At 42.8% G+C, this 17,994-nt stretch overlaps 2 protein-coding genes across 2 annotated transcripts in view; both read left to right on the top strand.

The window, feature by feature from the left end:
- The window catches only part of LOC111668966 (kelch repeat and BTB domain-containing protein 12-like), a 9,932-nt gene extending 8,011 nt beyond the window's left edge, over positions 1-1,921 (top strand). Inside the window, exon 10 of the mRNA XM_023425152.2 lies at positions 233-1,921. Coding sequence (XP_023280920.1) covers positions 233-381 — 149 coding nt within the window. The 3' untranslated portion in view covers positions 382-1,921. The remainder of the gene's footprint in view (positions 1-232) is intronic.
- A 127-nt stretch (positions 1,922-2,048) lies between these two features.
- LOC111668965 (NUAK family SNF1-like kinase 1) lies at positions 2,049-16,853 on the top strand. The gene is made up of 7 exons (XM_023425151.2): positions 2,049-2,924; positions 7,732-7,852; positions 8,902-9,053; positions 10,654-10,719; positions 13,580-13,699; positions 14,666-14,798; positions 14,944-16,853. The coding sequence occupies exons 1-7, from the start codon at positions 2,589-2,591 to the stop codon at positions 16,149-16,151; spliced, it is 2,136 nt and encodes a 711-aa protein (XP_023280919.1). The 5' UTR covers positions 2,049-2,588; the 3' UTR covers positions 16,152-16,853.
- Positions 16,854-17,994: the final 1,141 nt, after the last annotated feature.

Here is a 17,994-nt window from a genome sequence, read left to right as displayed (position 1 = left end):
GGGGGGGGGGGGGGGGGGGGTCAGTGCACCCATCTGGCCCCGCTCCTAGTCACCAAGAAAATTTCCATGTCTTTAACATTGTGGTGAATCAGCCTTTGCAGGCTGAAATGCCTCTTGTTGCACAAACACAAGGCATCCGAGTTAGGGAATGCCAGCTCACTGATGAGGCAGTTTCTCTGGAAATTAGATTTTGGTCAGCCGTAACTCACATACTTTTCTCTCATGACTGCAGGCCGTCATGAGATCATCACCAAGGAGATTCTGTTACTGGACCCCGCGGACAATGTGTGGACGGTGGTGGAAAGACGAGCAGCCATGCACGACAGCTATGACGTCTGTCTGGTGGCCAACCTCAATCCTCGAAACCTCTTCGCACCCTGATGCATCTCCTCCTGGCTCTGAGCAACAATGATAGGGGCCATGATGTGTGGGAAATCAGCTTCTGCCTTCTGAACCTCATACAAATGTATCTAAACCTGGCTTAACGCCAGGATTTCACATGTATCGACAGCAAGAGTGAAATCTGGATGTCTAGTTGGTTGCCTTCCTAAAAAACAGAATACTCTGTGTTCTTTTAAACTTAGGTGTAAAAGTCTGTGAGAAGTGTTTTCCTTTTCAATTTCTAATCTTTATGAACAATTAGGAAATCCTCATAAACAACAAAGATGGGTTAGTTTCTTTGGAAATGACTCATATGACCTTTCCGAAAGTTATTCATATGAATGTTCTTAAACTACTTGATTAAGAGCAGGGAGAGAATGGTTTAAAGAAACCAGTGTCTTCTGCTAGTGGGAAACAAGACGCAAATTGTAGTCTCTGATGTGTCCTTCTGCAAAATGTCTACTTCCTCCAGTTTCCTCTGAGAGACGACAGTTATTGATTGGGTTGAAAACATATTTAGTTTTTAATATTATAGTTTAATTTATGCTCATTTACTTTTCTTTTGCTAAGGGTTGGATGAGAATTATGATACCAAACTCAACTCATACCCAGCAGATAATTAGTTTAGCCTTGCATAAAGACTGAAAGCAGCAAGTCTGGCTCTGTCCAAAGGTTAAAGAAACAAAATCCACCTAGCAGCACCTTTAAGGCTGACTCATTAACAGAACATGTTATAGCTCATTCAGTTAATGCACTCTTGTCCTCACCATGAGGTCGCCAGAGAACCAGTAAGGGGGTCTTTTTTTTTTTTTTTTTTTACATTTTTCAAGGATTTTAACCTTTGGACACAGTATTCATTTAGTTGCAGTCTGCAACCTCACCACTAGATGTCGCTACATCCTACACACTGGTCCTTTAGGCCTGTTGTTTTTCTGGTCTTCTTGGTGGTCTTGTAGCTATATTGGCACTTTACGAGATAATATACTTAGAAAGAGTTAATAAATGGTTATTAATGTCTTTACTAATAGTTAATGGTCTGTGTGAATGCTTTAATGATCAATAATAACTTGTCACACTGTATTAGTAATTGGACTTTTTCACAGGAAAGGTGGTGAACCTAAATTTAAGGTGAAGAGCCATCCAGATTAGCTTTCTCTGTCCTTTACAATTTGTATATATTTGGATCAGTAAGGACTCGTGTTGTGGACTTTGTGACCCCCTGACCTCTGGATGAAGGATGCAGAGAGGTCATTATTTAACTAACATTTGTTGGAGTAGGATCGTTTTCTTGTTGGAAAGCAAAAACAAATTTGTAAGCCATCAGGGTTCCCTGCAGTTAGAATCAGTGGAAGGGGTTATTATAAGGTGTTTTTGCCTTTATAATGGCTTGTTACTTGTTGGTTAAGCATTATGATTCATTAACTGTTCCAAGACATTACAGCCACATCAAGTCTTATTGTGTAGTTGAATTCCTGTGATCACTTTTTTCAAGGTTTTTATAGGCTAAGATAATAAATGGATACAGTTGCATTTTCCCAAATGAGTTGCCTTTAGTGTGTCTTGATTATTTATATGTGAATTTCAAAAGTTTAAAAAAGAATGAGAATTTAATCCTGTAGTCTTTCCAACAACTATTATTCCTTCTCTCTGACTTCAAAGTCTCTACCTCCTCCCAGTTTCTTCAAAGTCTTCTCCAGGGTTTATTTTTTCTCAGCTCACCACATGGCAAAGCACCAACAAACATGTCTGACTGAAGTGGTGGATTTAGGGTGAGTGTCTGACCCGCACGACATTCCATACATGCCTTCATATCCTCTCTCCTGCTGCTGGGCAGGTCAAGTATGTGCAGTCGGAAAAAACCCACAGTGATCCCAAGTCTAGTGTGACTCGCCGGGATGTTGCTATGAGAGCTGGCACAGGAATAAGGAGGCTCCACCCACCGCTCCGAACCATGTGGTTCTCATCGCTCCTGTTGCTGTGATTCTGAAGACAGGGAGAGAAGTAGTCTGCGTTACTGCTGGTGCTGCTGCTGCTCAGATGGGTCGGATGAGTTTTCTGAAATTAGCACATAAGACAAGTTTGCGGCTCTTTATGGGGAACTACTCTGTCAGTGACTTCAGCTGCTTGTGTTCAGAGTTTATAGATATTTGGGGATCCAGTCCCCAGTGAAGCCTTTTCCTGACAGGTGCGCGCAGTGCGCAGAGAGGATGGGCAGACGTGAGGCGGACAGCAGAGGCGCAATGAACACCAGCGACCGCTCCGAGCTCGGTTGTCTGCAGGACGCGGCATCCAGCGGCCACCGAGCCGGTGAGGAGTCCCCGAGGCTGGACAGCCGCCGTCCCCGCAGCGCGGACAGGCGGCAGCAGAGAAACCCAGAAATGGAGGCGGCGGCGGGGCGGTCACCGGCAGCCACAGCGCCGATGGAAGTGAAGAAGCACCAGCACAAACACAACTTGAAACACCGCTACGAGGTGATGGAGACTCTGGGGAAAGGCACCTACGGCAAAGTGAAGAAGGCGGTGGAGAGAGCAAGTCTGAGGACGGTGAGTAATGTGCTGGTGAATATGAAGCAAAATTTGATTTTAAGCCTTTCCACTAAGCTTTGTGCCTCAAGGATGCTGTCTGTCCTCATCTTAAATATTTATCACGCAGGATGAAATGCAGAACAATTGTTCTGTTTATGGGTGAATGTTGCCTACATCATGATCAACCTGTTTCTGAAAATGTCTGACCTCTGAACCTCCTCAGCTGACCCATACAAAAGCCTGATAGAGTTATGTGATATGCTGCCAATGCTTTTGTCTTCAGCAGTGTGTGTGTGTGTGTGTGTGTGTGTGTGTGTGTGTGTGTGTGTGTGTGTGTGTGTGTGTTTGTTGGGACGTGGCTGTTCCAAGAATGTTGCTCATTAGTTATTAAATATTAATTTGGAGGTGGAGTTGAGCTCCTGGGGGGCATGTGTGTGTGTGTCTGTGTGTCTGTGTTTGTGTGTTTGCGGGTGAGCTCATGGGCTGATGCTGAACCCAGTTCTTGCTTCCAGTGCTGCCAGGCTGAGATGCCTTTGGTCTGACTCACTCAGCACTTGAACAAGGGGATAAAATTACTACAATAGGTCTCCTCCAATAGGAGCCTGACCCCCTTTATTAGCAACCCAGTGAGCACACACACATAGCCACACTCAGACAGACATAATAATATAATGTGTGTTTAACTGAGTATCCAGGTTAAAAACAGAACGTGGTGCCAGATTAGTTTGAATAATTGTGGGTTTATGCCCACAGTCGGGCTTTAATCCCTCACTCTGCTGTGATCTGAGCACAAAGAGACAGAGACCCCGTCAGCCTCAAATTCCCCTTCTGCTTTTTTTTTGTAAACAAACACACAGTAATAAGGATAATCTTCAGATTGTGGAAGTGTGACTGGCACCATTCCTCTGGCAGCTTTCACTGTAACTCAGAGACCTCCATCTGCGAGAAAGAAAGGACTGAGAGAGGGAGTGAAAGACAGAAGACGGGCAGGAGACTGATGAAGGGATATGAGCAGAGAGAATTAGCTATGTACTGTGTGTGTGTGTGTGTGTGTGTGTGTGTGTGTGTGTGTGTGTGTGTGTGAGAGTGAGTGAGTGTGTGTGTGTGAGTGTGTGGGACACAAGGGGAAAATGCTGGATTCCTTGAGCCAGTAGCCAGCACATACCAAGGATTCTTTGAAACAAAACGGACATTATTTTTGGAAACAAGACCAGGGGGCTGTTGTTTGAGTGCGGGGAGGAGGCAGAGGAGGAGACGGTTTTAGAGCAAGAAGGAGGAAGAGGAAATATTTTAGATTAAAGACCCGACTTGAGATTGTTCCTGTAAATGTTCCCGAGTGCTTGTTCTGCAGGAGGTGAACATGACTAATGCACAGGATGAAATGGAAGGAAAAGAGGAACAGATGATGAATGCTGGGTCACTAATCTGTGCTGTAGGTCACTTACAGTGGCCGGGAGCCTGACTCGTCTCTAACACTGAAGCATGTTAGAAAAAGGATAACTTTAAAATGTTTTTGGTTTTGTGCAATGTACATTCTGACGTTTTTTTTCTTTTAAATGTTACAGCTGTGTGCAGCTTTTAACTTGTGTTGCACCATTTGGAAAGAGAGAGTGCGACTATTTTTGCCAAGATGAAAATACTTCCAGTCTGCAGATGTAGCAGTTCTTGTTTCTGACAGTTTCCTTTATCTTCTTAGACGCAAAAGCACACACCAGCTGCATGTCCTGCTGCAGTGTGCTAAATAAATCAGTCTGCTCTGAGAAAAATTGCAATCTGGGAAGTTCACTTGTTTGCTTATGTGCTGAGAGTTAAACATGGAGATTGATATCACTCTTACATCTGGCTGATTATGAAGTTGGAGACCACAGCTGGATAGCTGAGCTTAGCATAAAGACTGGGGAAAGAGCAAGCCTGGCTCTGGTCCAAGGTAACAGAACGGGACTACCAGCAACACTAAGGGCTGGGTTACACTAGAGAAGAATGGGTTGAAGTTTTTCTCACCGGTTGGATTCGGAAAGTAACACTATTGGTTGGACACTGCCCTGATTTGGGGTGTGCATGGAGGGGGCTCCAAAGCAGTTCTGACGGAGTATTCTGGCCCCTTAATTAGTTTACTAATCACTAATTTTTTGCCTAATCTGGACAAAAGTGTAAAAACAAAGTTATGTTTTACAGATGTACATGTACTGGACTATATCTTGGCAAGGAGCAGTGACTTCCTGAAGTCTTGTCAGCACCAGCAGCGACTCCCAACTACTCATTGTGCTCAGCCAAAAACATAAACCACCATAAAAAAACGCAGATTGACATTTTAGCATTTACGGTTTTAGTCCGGATTTGAGATATAATGTGTTCATTATCAGATTTAAAGGTGCTGGTAGTCAGATTTTGTTTAACTTTTAGACAGAGCCAGGCTAGCTGTTTCCCCCTGTTTCTACTCTTAAGCTAAGCTAACCAGCTGCTGGCTCCATATTAAACTGACAGATATGAGAATAATATTAATCTTCTCATCTAAATATTGGCAAGAAAGCATACTAAGTTTCAAACTATCAAACTATCGCTTTAAATTGGCAGTTTGACTTGAAGATTAGTCCTGAAGAGTTTTTTTGTTTTTCTAGCAAGCAGTTAAATCTTCTCTGTGGTGCATGGGTGGACATCAGCCCTACTTGTCGTTTCGCATTGAGTTTGTGTATTTGTCCAATTTGCAGTCCACCAACATCAACACACTTGCACAGTTCAGAAGTCCCTTGTTATGGCAAGGGACAGCCTAGGGCTGTGTGTGTGTGTGTGTGTGTGTGTGTGTGTGTGTGTGTGTGTGTGTGTGTGTGTGTGTGTGTATGTGAATTTGTCTGTGGGAATAATGGGACAGGAGGAAGTCGGTGAGCGGCCGCCCGCCACTCCAAATTCCATCGTGACTTCACACACACACACAAAAAACACCTGCAAAAAGTCAGCAGCCTCAAGATTTGTGCACTGAGGAGAGTCATAACTAAGGCCATAAATATTAAAGAAAGACGATTAGGGGGAGGAAGCGAAGAAAAAGTTCTACTGTGACTGGATTAAATGAAGTTTTATGACGGTACATATTGTACATTTGTATTGGCTGTAACATTATCACATCCACAGTATGTTCCTCTCCTGCACTAAAGAATAAATGATTACATCACACACATTGCCACTTATGTTTCCTACATGTGTTACAGTTTGGTGTTTTTGGATGATATCTCGCACGAACATGAACAATGAGACAATGTTGGTGAGGAGGATACTTTAGAGGTCGTACTTAGACATGACGCAGCAAGCAATATTTGCATACACAAGGGTGAAATCACACAAACACACACACATACCCACACTTCCTCCTCACACACATGCCCCTTTAAAAAATGCTCTTCATGCCCCGAAGGCTGAACAATCCCCAGAGTGCGTCCCTCTCTTCTCTGTGCTCTCAGACTCTCTCAGACTCTCTAATGTCTCAGTAACTCAGAGCTGAGAGTGACAGTAAAATACATTTTTACCCTGAGTCCAGATACTTTGACGTACTTTATCCATTCCTTTCACCTGTTCTGTTAGCCGCCTCTCACATCCTCCCTCCTCACCCCTGCAGCTTATTTCACATTCTCCCCTTACCTTCCTCACATTGCTGTCCCACGAGCCAGCAGGTATTTGGGTCAGAAAAGATTCGCATGCATGCAAGCGACCACATGTTAATGGCTCCCCAAGCTTGGATGTACTCCATCTAGCCGACAACCACTGAATACATGTGTCCCTAATCCCTAAACCTGGCCCTGCATGACTCTGGTGACTCTGGTGATGTGAGAGAAACATCCTCAGACAGCACTTGATTATAGTAAAGATACAAACATAGAAAAAACAACAACAAATACTCTCCTTCACTGGATTGCGCCACATCAGTAGTAGAAGGTCAGGTCAGTCCCGGGTGTTCCCTGGAGTGCGTTTGTGTTGTCTTGCATAACTGTTGCGGTTGATGGAGCGTGTGAATTGTGTCTTCCAATGTCTCGTAGACGTTTTTTCTTTTTTCCGGCAGCTGAGAATTCAGGAGCTGCGACCCGAGGGAGAGGGCTGCTCACTCGTGGGGACTCTGTATGGGTTGACAGAATTATAAAGCGGTGTGATCAGGGCTATGTTCGGATGTCAACCTCACATCTGTTACTCTTTTGTTGTCCTTTTTTTTTTTTTGTAACTATTTAGTATTTCTAAAAAGAACATCCTGGTCTGTCTTCTCTTTGTACAATGCCATTTTGGTGACAGTTACTCTATCCAAAGAGATTTAGGGGCTCATGCTCGGGTGCCTGCTTTCGTGTGTGTGTGTGCGTGTGTGTGTGTTCGGTGGATGGGGGTTACATCGGGGTACAGTGAGTGCCTGGGATTAAGGAAGCAGAGTGTGAACAGTGCAGCTGTCAACCTTCTGCCTCTGAGCGGGCTCAGATCACAGAAGACCTGCTCTCACCATCCAGCCTTTAAAACCCACATAATCATCTCTAATACCCAGAGATTTTATTTGTGTGTGTGTGAGCGTGAGTGTAACCATATCAACACTATGTATATCTTTGTTTCTTTGTCTATGCAAGTGATACACGAACTGTGCATTTATCAGTGTTGATCAAAGACGAATCTGTGTTCGACGGCTAGACTCTTCTGTGAAGATGGGCAACAACAACAAGTGTTGCATAAACCATCATCATTACTGTCCCCAATGCTGTTGTTAACAATCCACACTTTATCACAACAGTGATCAAATGATGTGAGGTTTCAGCTCTGAGCTTCATGTAAACATGTATTGACTCAGTGTCTTCTTTCTCAGGTGGCGATCAAGTCGATCCGCAAGGAGCGCATCACTGACGACCTGGACAAAATTCACATCCAGAGAGAGATCGAGATCACCTCCTCGCTCAGCCACTCCAACATCATACGCTTCCATGAGGGTAAGACTGCAAACACACACACACACACACACACACACACACACACACACACACACACACACACAAGTCCTAAATATAAGGGTGATTTTTAGACTGAATGCTTCAAAGAAAATTACATGAGACTAAATGAACGCAGATTCTGTGAAATTAAAGTGGATGTCATACAATGCATATAAGAGGAAATTTTACTGTCAACAAATCCCATTTGAAGACCACAACCAACAACGAATCGATCCCAGTATTCCCAATGTGTCCAAATCCTGATACAGCTTCTTCCTCTGTTCCATAAACCCACAGTGTTGTTCAAAAACTAATTCATTACCATGAAGCAGTTTATTCTGGGTTGATCTCATGCGAACAACCGAATACATTCACTGAAGCAGCAAATCTGCATCTGAAAATAGTCCCTAACAAGTGCACTACTTAACTCCTGTGTGAGTAATGTTTTATATTAGCTGCAGTGATCAGCTATTTTAGGAAATCATTTAGCCTTTAAAAAATGAAACTGTGTATTTTGATTGATTGTTAATTCTGGGATATTACCAGCCTTATTCTCTGAAATATTCTGTATCCATTGCTGGATTTCATGTCTTTAAATACTTAAGTGTGGATGAAATGATTTATTGGATCCATATGAGCATATATCAAATCAATTCAGAGGTAAAACCAGGGAACCAGCAGTCTAGCAGACTCGTTGGTCACTTGAACTCTCTTTACTTAATTACATTGTTTTGGGCAGTAAACCTTAATCAGGTAAGAGTCTTACCTCATGAAACAAATGGCCGACAGCGTGCACGATTTCTGGTTCCTTCTCGGTTTAAATAGATTGTGATGAAAGGACTGTAGTGATTAGAGAAAAAAAGCAGTAAATATCTGAGTACACAATGTGAAGCAATAGAAAATCCCTCATCAAACAAATGCTACAGCGATCCAGGGAGACATTGATCCACACATGTCAAGCTTCCGGCCTCTTAATTATTCCTGTCTCCGTCTCTAAAGATGCAGAATGTTGTCTGCATAATCTCGTATTGTAAATGTGTCCTGTGCAGTGTTTGAGAGCCGGGATAAGATCGTGATAGTGATGGAGTATGCCAGCAGAGGAGAGCTCTACGACTTCATCCAGGAGAGGAGGAGACTGCCCGAAGCAGAAGCCAGAAGCATCTTCAGACAAATCACATCTGCTGTCCACTACTGCCACAAGGTTCACGCACACACTGACACACACACACACACACACACACACACACACACACACACACACTCATACTTTCTGCAAATGCATCGCAGGAATACAGTATAAATAGGCACGTGCTGAATTGCATGCATGCTGCGGTATTCAGCGGTGCACAAGCAAATACTGTTCAGCTAAATCCACTAAATCCTAATCCTAATACTGCAGAAAAACTTGACTTGAGTTTTTAGATCTCTCTGGGTTAAGAGCGCATTAAGGCGTGATTGTTTTTTACAGTCACACACTGACACATTTAACAAACACGTCGCTTAAATGAGCTTCCGTCCTCCCTCCGCACTAGTGTAAGGAACAAGTTCTTCTTTGTTCCTTTGTTTTTATTGTTGTGTACATAAAACCAACAGGAATTATCAAGGCAATACGTAAATCCTATTAATAGAGGAGTGAGGATCTGTGCCTTACAGTCAGCTGAGCTGGATATGACAGGAAGGGGTTTTGTTTTTGTATCATTCTTATTTTAGCAGGTTGCTTTCTGCATGAATTAATTAACGTTGGGCCCCTGTAGCTTTGTAGTAGGCAGGGAGGTGGATTTTCTGCTCCTCGTGCCCTTGAATATTGTCCCAAAATAGATATGAATGTTCCAGCATGAATGAATTATTGAATGTGCCTCTGAGGTATGCAGGACACGTGGATAGATTATTAAGGCTTCAAGAGAAGAATGAAAACAATTCAGTCATTTGCTTCTTTTCTTCTTGTTTCTTTTTGGGTTTTTTTTTCTCTCTCTCACTATTCTCCAAATCACTTCATAGTTATTTAAAAATAGCAAGAATGAAATCCGGTCAAGCACATAGATTTCTTTCATCCTCGTCTTCTGCCTTGCACATACATACCAACACACACACACACACACACACACACACACACACACACGCACGCACGCACATACAGGCTTACATACTGTTCACAAAATATTGTCTAAGGGTCATGGGTCATTTCCTCCACTTAAGTGCTCTGAAGAGGAAGTCATTAATGGCAGAAAGGAGGCTAGTCTGGCTCATTAGCCAGTGGCTTTAAGAGAAACCAACAGCAGCGTTTCTGTGCGTCACACGGCTTCCTGGGTGGCCACAGTTATCTATAGAAGCATTGTCTCTTCTTATGATTTACTACCTACTCAGTATCGTTGAAACACTTAATCCTGCAACAGACTGTTCCACAGCTCTTCCTCGCCAGGGTCCACATCTGTCTGCGCTCTGTGGCTTCACGTTGGTTCCCAGGTGCCTAATGCCATCAGGGGATCAAATCACATCCTATCAGATTAATTAACCCAAACAAGGCACTTCCTCATTCCTGATGATGATTAAACAGTCGGAGAACCTTTCTCAAGGCTCCTTGATACGTTAGGCACATGGCCCTGCAGCATGAGGCCCGAGTGGAGGGTAAGGGTTATTAAAATTATAAATGAAAGACAAACGCTCTGTGCACCGCAGGCTGGGTTTATATTGTAAACTTCAGACCCTTCAGTCTTACGTTTGCATGTAGAGAGAAAACATATGAGTGTAAACAGGAGGAAGCAGCAGTGCAGGATCTCATGTGTATCTCTGCTCTCTTGCAGAATGGTGTTGTGCATCGAGACCTCAAACTGGAGAACATCCTTTTAGATCAAGATTTTAATGTAAAGGTAAGATCGAACAAACATACGCCTTCATGTCACTTTCCGGACAAAGAAAGCGCGGTCGTGCATGCTGTGGAAAATCAAAAAATTCCTTCCAAGGACAAGATATTTATCCCTGAATAAAAAATGGATATGTCCTCTGGCGAAAATCATTGTTGGCCTGGTGTTAAATACATCATGGGTTATTATGACTCACCCGAAGATTTCACTTTTGTTTTTGAACATGAAGACATACATCTTAATGACACATTGGCTGAAACGTTTCAGGAAACCATCTTTTTCCACTGCTGCTGTATTTAGCATTCTGGAACGAAGCTTCACATAGTGCAGCTCGTGATGGGAAATTTACCATGGTAATGGTAGTAGGAATCTTTTGGTAATGGTAATTGGATTATTTTTCCAGCTCCACAATAAAATACCAACAAAGTGCACATTCAGAACATACATTGGAGCACTTTCTGCCCACAGTAATTTCAATGTGTCGTTAAGCCGTGCACACTGAACCAGCACAAACATAGTGCCAGGTCTTATAAAAGAACCCAGGGGTCATTTTTTGCCTTATTTGGATGTTCCTCTCCTTATATGGGATCTTTGCACGGCCAAAGGGGAATGCAGGGAATCCAGTGGCAATCGCGCCAATCAGAGGGTTTTAATTTAAGTATGCTCTGTCCGTCCGTCAAAAGAAAACACTACGTGCAGACCTCTCAGCGGCTCTTCATTCATTGCAAACCTCAGGTTCACCACATCGGCCTTTCACAGCGTCCGCTCCAGGAAATGACCGAGGCTCTGTGTAATGCATGGGCATGTTATGTCCGCACAATAGCTGATCAGTGTGTGAGAGGCAGCCGCTGCCAGACATGTTAGGTAAAACATTCAGTTTTGATCAAAATTTGACGCCACAGATAATAATTAGATAATAATATTAGATATAAATTAGGAAAATACTAATATGAATTCGCTCTGACTGTTTTTATTTCAGAAATCTGAACAGTGGGTGACTTGTTTTTCTGAACTGAGTGTTTTCATAATGCATTCGCTACATATTTCAACTGTTAACAGACACTGACGCCTCTCATATACAGTTTTTTGTGTAGTTAGTAACGTATTAACATACTGGGGGGAAAAAAACAAGAATCAACCATTCAGAGGTGGGTGAGCACCAAAGTCATAATGATAATAATAACATCAAATTGAAATGTAGCTTCCTGCTTTTATCTTTATTCGTAGGTCAAAGTATGAAGCATAGCTTCAATAAGCAAACAAATCCGCCCGACACACAGCTGCGAAGCCAATAATGTTAGCGCATCAGTGAATCCCTGAGTAAAATACAGATACTGAAATGGAACATTTGACCAGAGTGAATGAGCTTGTTTATTTATTAGACAACAGCGCAGTTTACTGACTGTTTACTTGATCCTAGATCAGCAGGACCAGATAATCGTGCCCTTCATACCAAATGTTACTCTCTTCTCTCATGATAATATCACAAGGATCTCAAAAGGCAACTTGAATTTTTGACCCCCACAAGACGTGACCAAGAGTCTGTAGGGGCAGTGGCCTCTTACAGTAGTCCATTTACTTCCAAGGCACGTGTACAGGAGTCATTTGTATGTTCAGAGGAAAGAGTGTCTTATACAAGCAGTGAAGACTGAATGTCTTTGCCGGAGCGCTGAAATGAATACAGGACCTTCACACAGATGTATCTCTGGTGGTGAAAGAGAATTTACAATGAAGGGAGCACACACACACACACACACACACACACACACACAAAAGCATGTTGAAGGTAAAGCTGTATAAACAGAACAACGCACGTGCTCCGTCTCTGCATTCTTATTGCCACTACATGTACAGGTATTATATCAACAGTGAGATGATTTATATATACACACTGTGTCTTCTTCCATCTGTGAGGTCTCTGTTTTCCTGTGCCTCTGTTCCATGGAATTAAAGCTGTCACGTTGAGTATTTTTAACACCGGAGGGGCTGATAGTGGGCTGGTGCGCATGTTAATAATCTCTTCAGATAGAGAGGAGCCTCGGTGTGTTTGCGTATGGCCTCGAGTGAGTGATTGTTCCGTTGCGTTGAGCGTAAGCAGCCTGATGTTTTTGGCGCTCTTGTCTTTCCACACTCACACTTACTCTGGCGAAAGCACAGCAGACCTATTTTTGGCTCCTTTAAAAGGAATTGCTTTGAGTTATTGTGTTTTTTTTTTTGCCATATGACTAAAAGTTTGCAGTGCGTACTCAGTGAAAAGGAATCCTGATTGCGTGAGGATGAATGTGAGTGTTGAAGTGAGTGAATGAGTTAATTGATTAAGGATTCAGTGTTGTGTCTGTGACAGCTGTTAGGTAGTTCTGTCATCCGTGACTGAGACTCACAGTCATATAAATAATTTTTTTTCACTTGACACAAACATATGTATTAAACTTAAATGCACAAGTTTTAGTGTGGTGTGCAGAGGCCCACACGTGTGGAATGAGCTTGATGAGTCTTAAGAACTGGTTACTCTACTGGGCTACTTTTGGACTTTTTCTTTTTTTCTTTTGTGCTCACAGCTGTAAAACTGAAATATGATACAAAGGTTTTTAATTTCATATGTTTTTTTTTTTAAGGTTTTGTTTATTATGTTTTCCTTGTTTTTTTTCTCTGCATCAGTTTTGGTCCGCCTTTATTTATTAATAGATCAGTTGTGTTGAATACTTTGTGTTTTGATTTAGTAGCTTCATATCCTCTTGGAATATGTGTCAGTGTTACTACTAATGTTCTATTAATAAAATGATCTAGTCTTATAATAGCTCAGGGACAGGACACAAAATAAATGAAATCAAAATGTATTAATTGGTTTCTCTTCTTTGTTCTGCAGCTGGCCGACTTTGGCCTTTCCAATCATTTCCAGAGGGGCACTCTGCTGCAGACCTACTGTGGAAGTCCACTCTATGCTGCCCCAGAGATAGTGAAAGGACTGCCATACCAGGGGCCAGAGGTGAGTTACACGCTGCCGTCTCTGCTTCTCAAACAGTACGGGTCTTTCATTAAAGCTACAGCATGCAAGTTCTGGAAATGAAACTAGTGCGAGCATGAAGTCACAGCGTCTTCTTCCAGCTGATAATACTAGCCTGAAGCCTCAGTATGAGAAGAGTAGTAGGCCAGAGGTGTGTACTTACTACAACTGTAAGCTCCCACCCCTGTCTTCAGCCTTCTCTGATTGGTTAAAGGGACGAGGCTCGCTCAGAAATTTTAGAGGGGAATATCTCCGCTCTGTTTCCTGTTTAATGAGACTGGGTCACAGAAGCCTTTGACGGCACCTCTCCACATTAATAAAGCATATTGCAACAAAAAAATATTAGGAACTAAAAAGTGGTTTTGAGGTTTCCGTGACCTTGACCTTTGACCTTGATGGCCAAAGTTTCATCAATTCATCCTTTAGTCCAATTAGACATTTGTGCAAAATTAGAAGGATTCCCTTGAAGACTTCTGGAGATTTTGCTTTCACAAGGCCAAAACTGTGTTTTGTGAGGTCACCGCACCCTTGACCTTTGACCTTTGACCCCCAAAAATTTTATCGGTGCATCCTTGAGTCCAAGTGAATGTTTGTTCCACGTTTGAAGAAGTTCTTTCAAAGCGTTACAGAGTTATTGCGTTCACAACACAACAGCGCGGAGACATAGAAAGTTATCATATAGTGAAACACATGGTGTTTGTATGGTGTTTTTAAATAAACACATATTTATAACTGGGGCTTTAAAGCACTGATTTTGTCTTGCATATGCTGTAGATGAACCATAGTAAATGGGTCAGGCAAAACTTGAACATTCAGATACTCCTATTTTAATTTTTGTCACGCTTGAAATTACATCAAATCATGTACCAGCTCATTGTCTTGTATAAATCAAAACCTGAGTTACATGCGTGGCATGTTCGTCATTATGTGTGTGCGTGTGTGTGCTAGGTGGATTGCTGGGCGCTGGGGGTGTTGCTCTATGCCCTGGTGTACAGCAGCATGCCATTTGACGGGGCGAGTCACAGCACGCTCACTGAGCAGATCAGCCAAGGTCGCTACCACAGACCCAACCCCCCCTCAGGTAAACCTTTGTCAATGTCTGTCGACATTATATTTACACTTCCTTTCACCAGAGTCTTAGGTGTCTTTGTGCGTTGCTCTTACCAGTGTCCAGTTAATTGCATTGTGTTCAGCCGCATAAATAACTGTTGACTCTGTTCTTCCAGACGCCTGCGCTCTTATCGACTGGTTGTTGACGGTGCGTGTGGATGAGAGAGCCACGATAGAGGATGTAGCCAACCACTGGTGGGTGAACTGGGGTTATGAAGAGAGTGTGTGTGACTGCCCTTCATCTCCACACCAAGAATGCCCCTCCCCCCTGCTGGCTCGCTACATCGACTGGCAGAATCGGGTCGCTGCTGCCAGCAACATGACTGTTGACTCAGGGTGCCTGTCCTCAGACTCCTCCTGTCCAACTCAGCGCTCTCACCACCCCTTTTACTTCAGCTTACCTCTGAAGAGCGATCGTGGAGGAGGAGGAGGAGGAGGAGGAAGGGTACGTGGAAGCGTCAGGAAGTCACGCAAGGAGAATGCGATTCCCCAGACTGCACAGGGAGCATGTGGTGGTGTTTGTGCAACAGCTGCCTCCTCTGCTGTGCTTTCCTCCACCACTTCCACTATTGAGAGGAAGAAACCTAAAGGTATTCTGAAACCCCAGAGGAGTTTTGACTCAGTCTTTCACAGCCCTCCTAAAGAAAACTCTCCCTCCCATCCATGTAACAATTCTCCCCAACCTTATCGAACACACACACTTGCCCACGCACATGCTGAGGTCCTGTCCACCAGCCTGCCGTCTGCCTCTACATTCAGCCAGCCCTCATCCAAAATGCCCAAGAAGGGGATACTAAAGAACTTGTATGAAGGGGAGTCAGGTTATGGCTCATCCTCAGATAGAAGGGGCTCTGGAGCAGGAGTTAAAGAGAGTGACGCAGGTGATTTGTGCTCCCACAAACAGCACAGCTGTCTCCCAGCAGCAGCAGAGAGTCCCACCATGTGCACGGAGGCAGTCAGAAGAAGGAAGGGTATTCTGAAACGCAATGGCAAGTTTTCTCGCAGCCTGGATCTCCCCGACGACCACCACCTGACTCCCCCTTCAGCCCCCGCGATGTTCCCCGAGGCTCTGCAACAGCTCCTCCAGGCCACGGGGGGCGCCGAGGGACGCCGCAGCCGGCCCTCCAGTGTGGTGAGCGAGGATAGCCTCTTCTCGTCCGATTCCTTTGACTTGCTGGACCTCAGCGCCCAGTCCCGTCGCAGGATTTTCTCCCGGGGGATGCAGCACAGCGGCTGCAGCTCTGAGGACGACCTGGAGCAGCTGAGAGCTGAGACGGTCAGGGTTGGCGAAGGCAGAGAAGGACAGAAAGAAATACTAACATGAGCCGAGGGAATGATGGAGACATTGTTGTGGTGAAAATGATAATCAGTGCCTGCCATCTTGAAAAGACTTACTGAGCTCTGGAAAGGTTGCATCTGGAGTACGTGGACTCTCCTGAGCGTTGTACTGCCAGTGTAAAGCACCATTTCTTGGCGTATTCGTCTGTATTGAACGATAACTGTACTCTTTGACAATTTAACTGTATTCTGGATGTGAGGCAATACAGAGAGCGACGAGACGTTAAGTGGCACCTAAATATCTGCCAAACTGCAGACATAGCACCTGGATGTGGCAGAATGGACACTCTGTTTAATGAACTTCCTCTAACCTCACCTGCACAATAAAATCCTCTTTCAGACTTTACAACAGATTTCTGTTCAGATGAGCTTTAAAAATCTGAGTCTGGATGCTGTAGACTGTGGATATGTAAGCCACGTATAAGTGGTGTCAATACTGACAATAAACTGACAACACATTGACAGCTCTATTGTGAGGATAAATTCTGCTAAACTAAACTGTTGTGATCTCTAAAAACCACTTTACCCTATCTAGCATTTATACACACTATATAAACATTTCATAAACAGTTCTTAACTCACTAAAATGTAGTTGTAAGCAGATATGAGGACATATTTAAGTGTTTATAAATGTACAATATTTGTCAACAATTATAACTTCTCCTATGAAGACAAATTTTATATTATTAGAATATATATTATTATATATATTATATTATATTATATATTGTGTTTCACTCTATTCATCATGTGTTTAGACACCCGTCTCCGCAGGACGAGTTACAAGCGCTGTCAACAAACACGTACATCTGCACACAACTACATTATAGTGTGTCATAAACCAGTCATCAAATGTTTGTATACTATAAATGTTTAATATGGGGGGTTATAGTACAGTGTTCTGTTTTCACTATGTTACTGAGTATATTTGTACTACACAGTATTACACTGTGCACAATTTGCTCCTTTGCACCAACACACACATTGTGAACAACATTTTTATTGTGACACCACCAACGCTGCTGTGGACGTTGTTGTATGCAATTTTAAATCTGTCATTTTCATACTGTGAGAAGAGAATTCTGTTCATTTTGTTCAAGTTTCTTTCTTTTTTTTTTTAAATAAATAAATTATGTGAATCTGAATACTTCCCAGTTGTTTCCTTTTCTTTTGACACGATACAGAGAATTTGAGAAACATTGCTTATGATCTCCATTTAATTAACTTCCAGAGTCCCGTGTCTCCATAAACACAGCGCTGTGTTTGCCTTATAGACTGTTTTCATTATGGACCATGTACTTAAATAAAAAGTGCATTTGAAAAAAGATTTTATATATATATTTCATGAATTCACTTCAGGTTAAATTTACATTTTATTTGATCATTTTGTATAAAGAGAAGGATTAATATATCAACAGTGCGAAACTACATGTTGGAAAAAAGTAAGCAATGTGGCACTGACTACGTGCTTTCCCTTCTGTATCCTTTATCGGCTTTCACTAAATACTTTTCTAAACACAGTCCTTGTGTTTTGCAGGCCTCTCCTCTGTCTAATGGAGAGAGTTCATCATTGTTGTCAGGTGAAAACCTCATATCTCCAGGTTTGAAGATTTTAATGCTTTAAGACATATTTCAGGATTACATTTTCCTCTATGGATTGACGCAATTCTCAAACCTCTGACGTATTTAATACCTTCAAGTTATTAGATATTGTCAAAAAATGCATGTGGTCCTTCTTTCTTGAAAAGCTGCCACTTTGGACATACAAGTTTTCCCAGTGTTAGTATGAAACAAAGCAAAGCTCACTAGCAGGTCATGTTTAGATGTGG

Source organism: Seriola lalandi, unplaced genomic scaffold, assembly GCF_002814215.2.
Source record: "Seriola lalandi dorsalis isolate HSWRI2012SDOR001 ecotype SW California unplaced genomic scaffold, Sedor1 jcf7180002054767, whole genome shotgun sequence".
Taxonomy (NCBI): Eukaryota; Metazoa; Chordata; class Actinopteri; order Carangiformes; family Carangidae; genus Seriola; species Seriola lalandi.
This window is presented reverse-complemented; position numbering and strand designations above follow the sequence as displayed.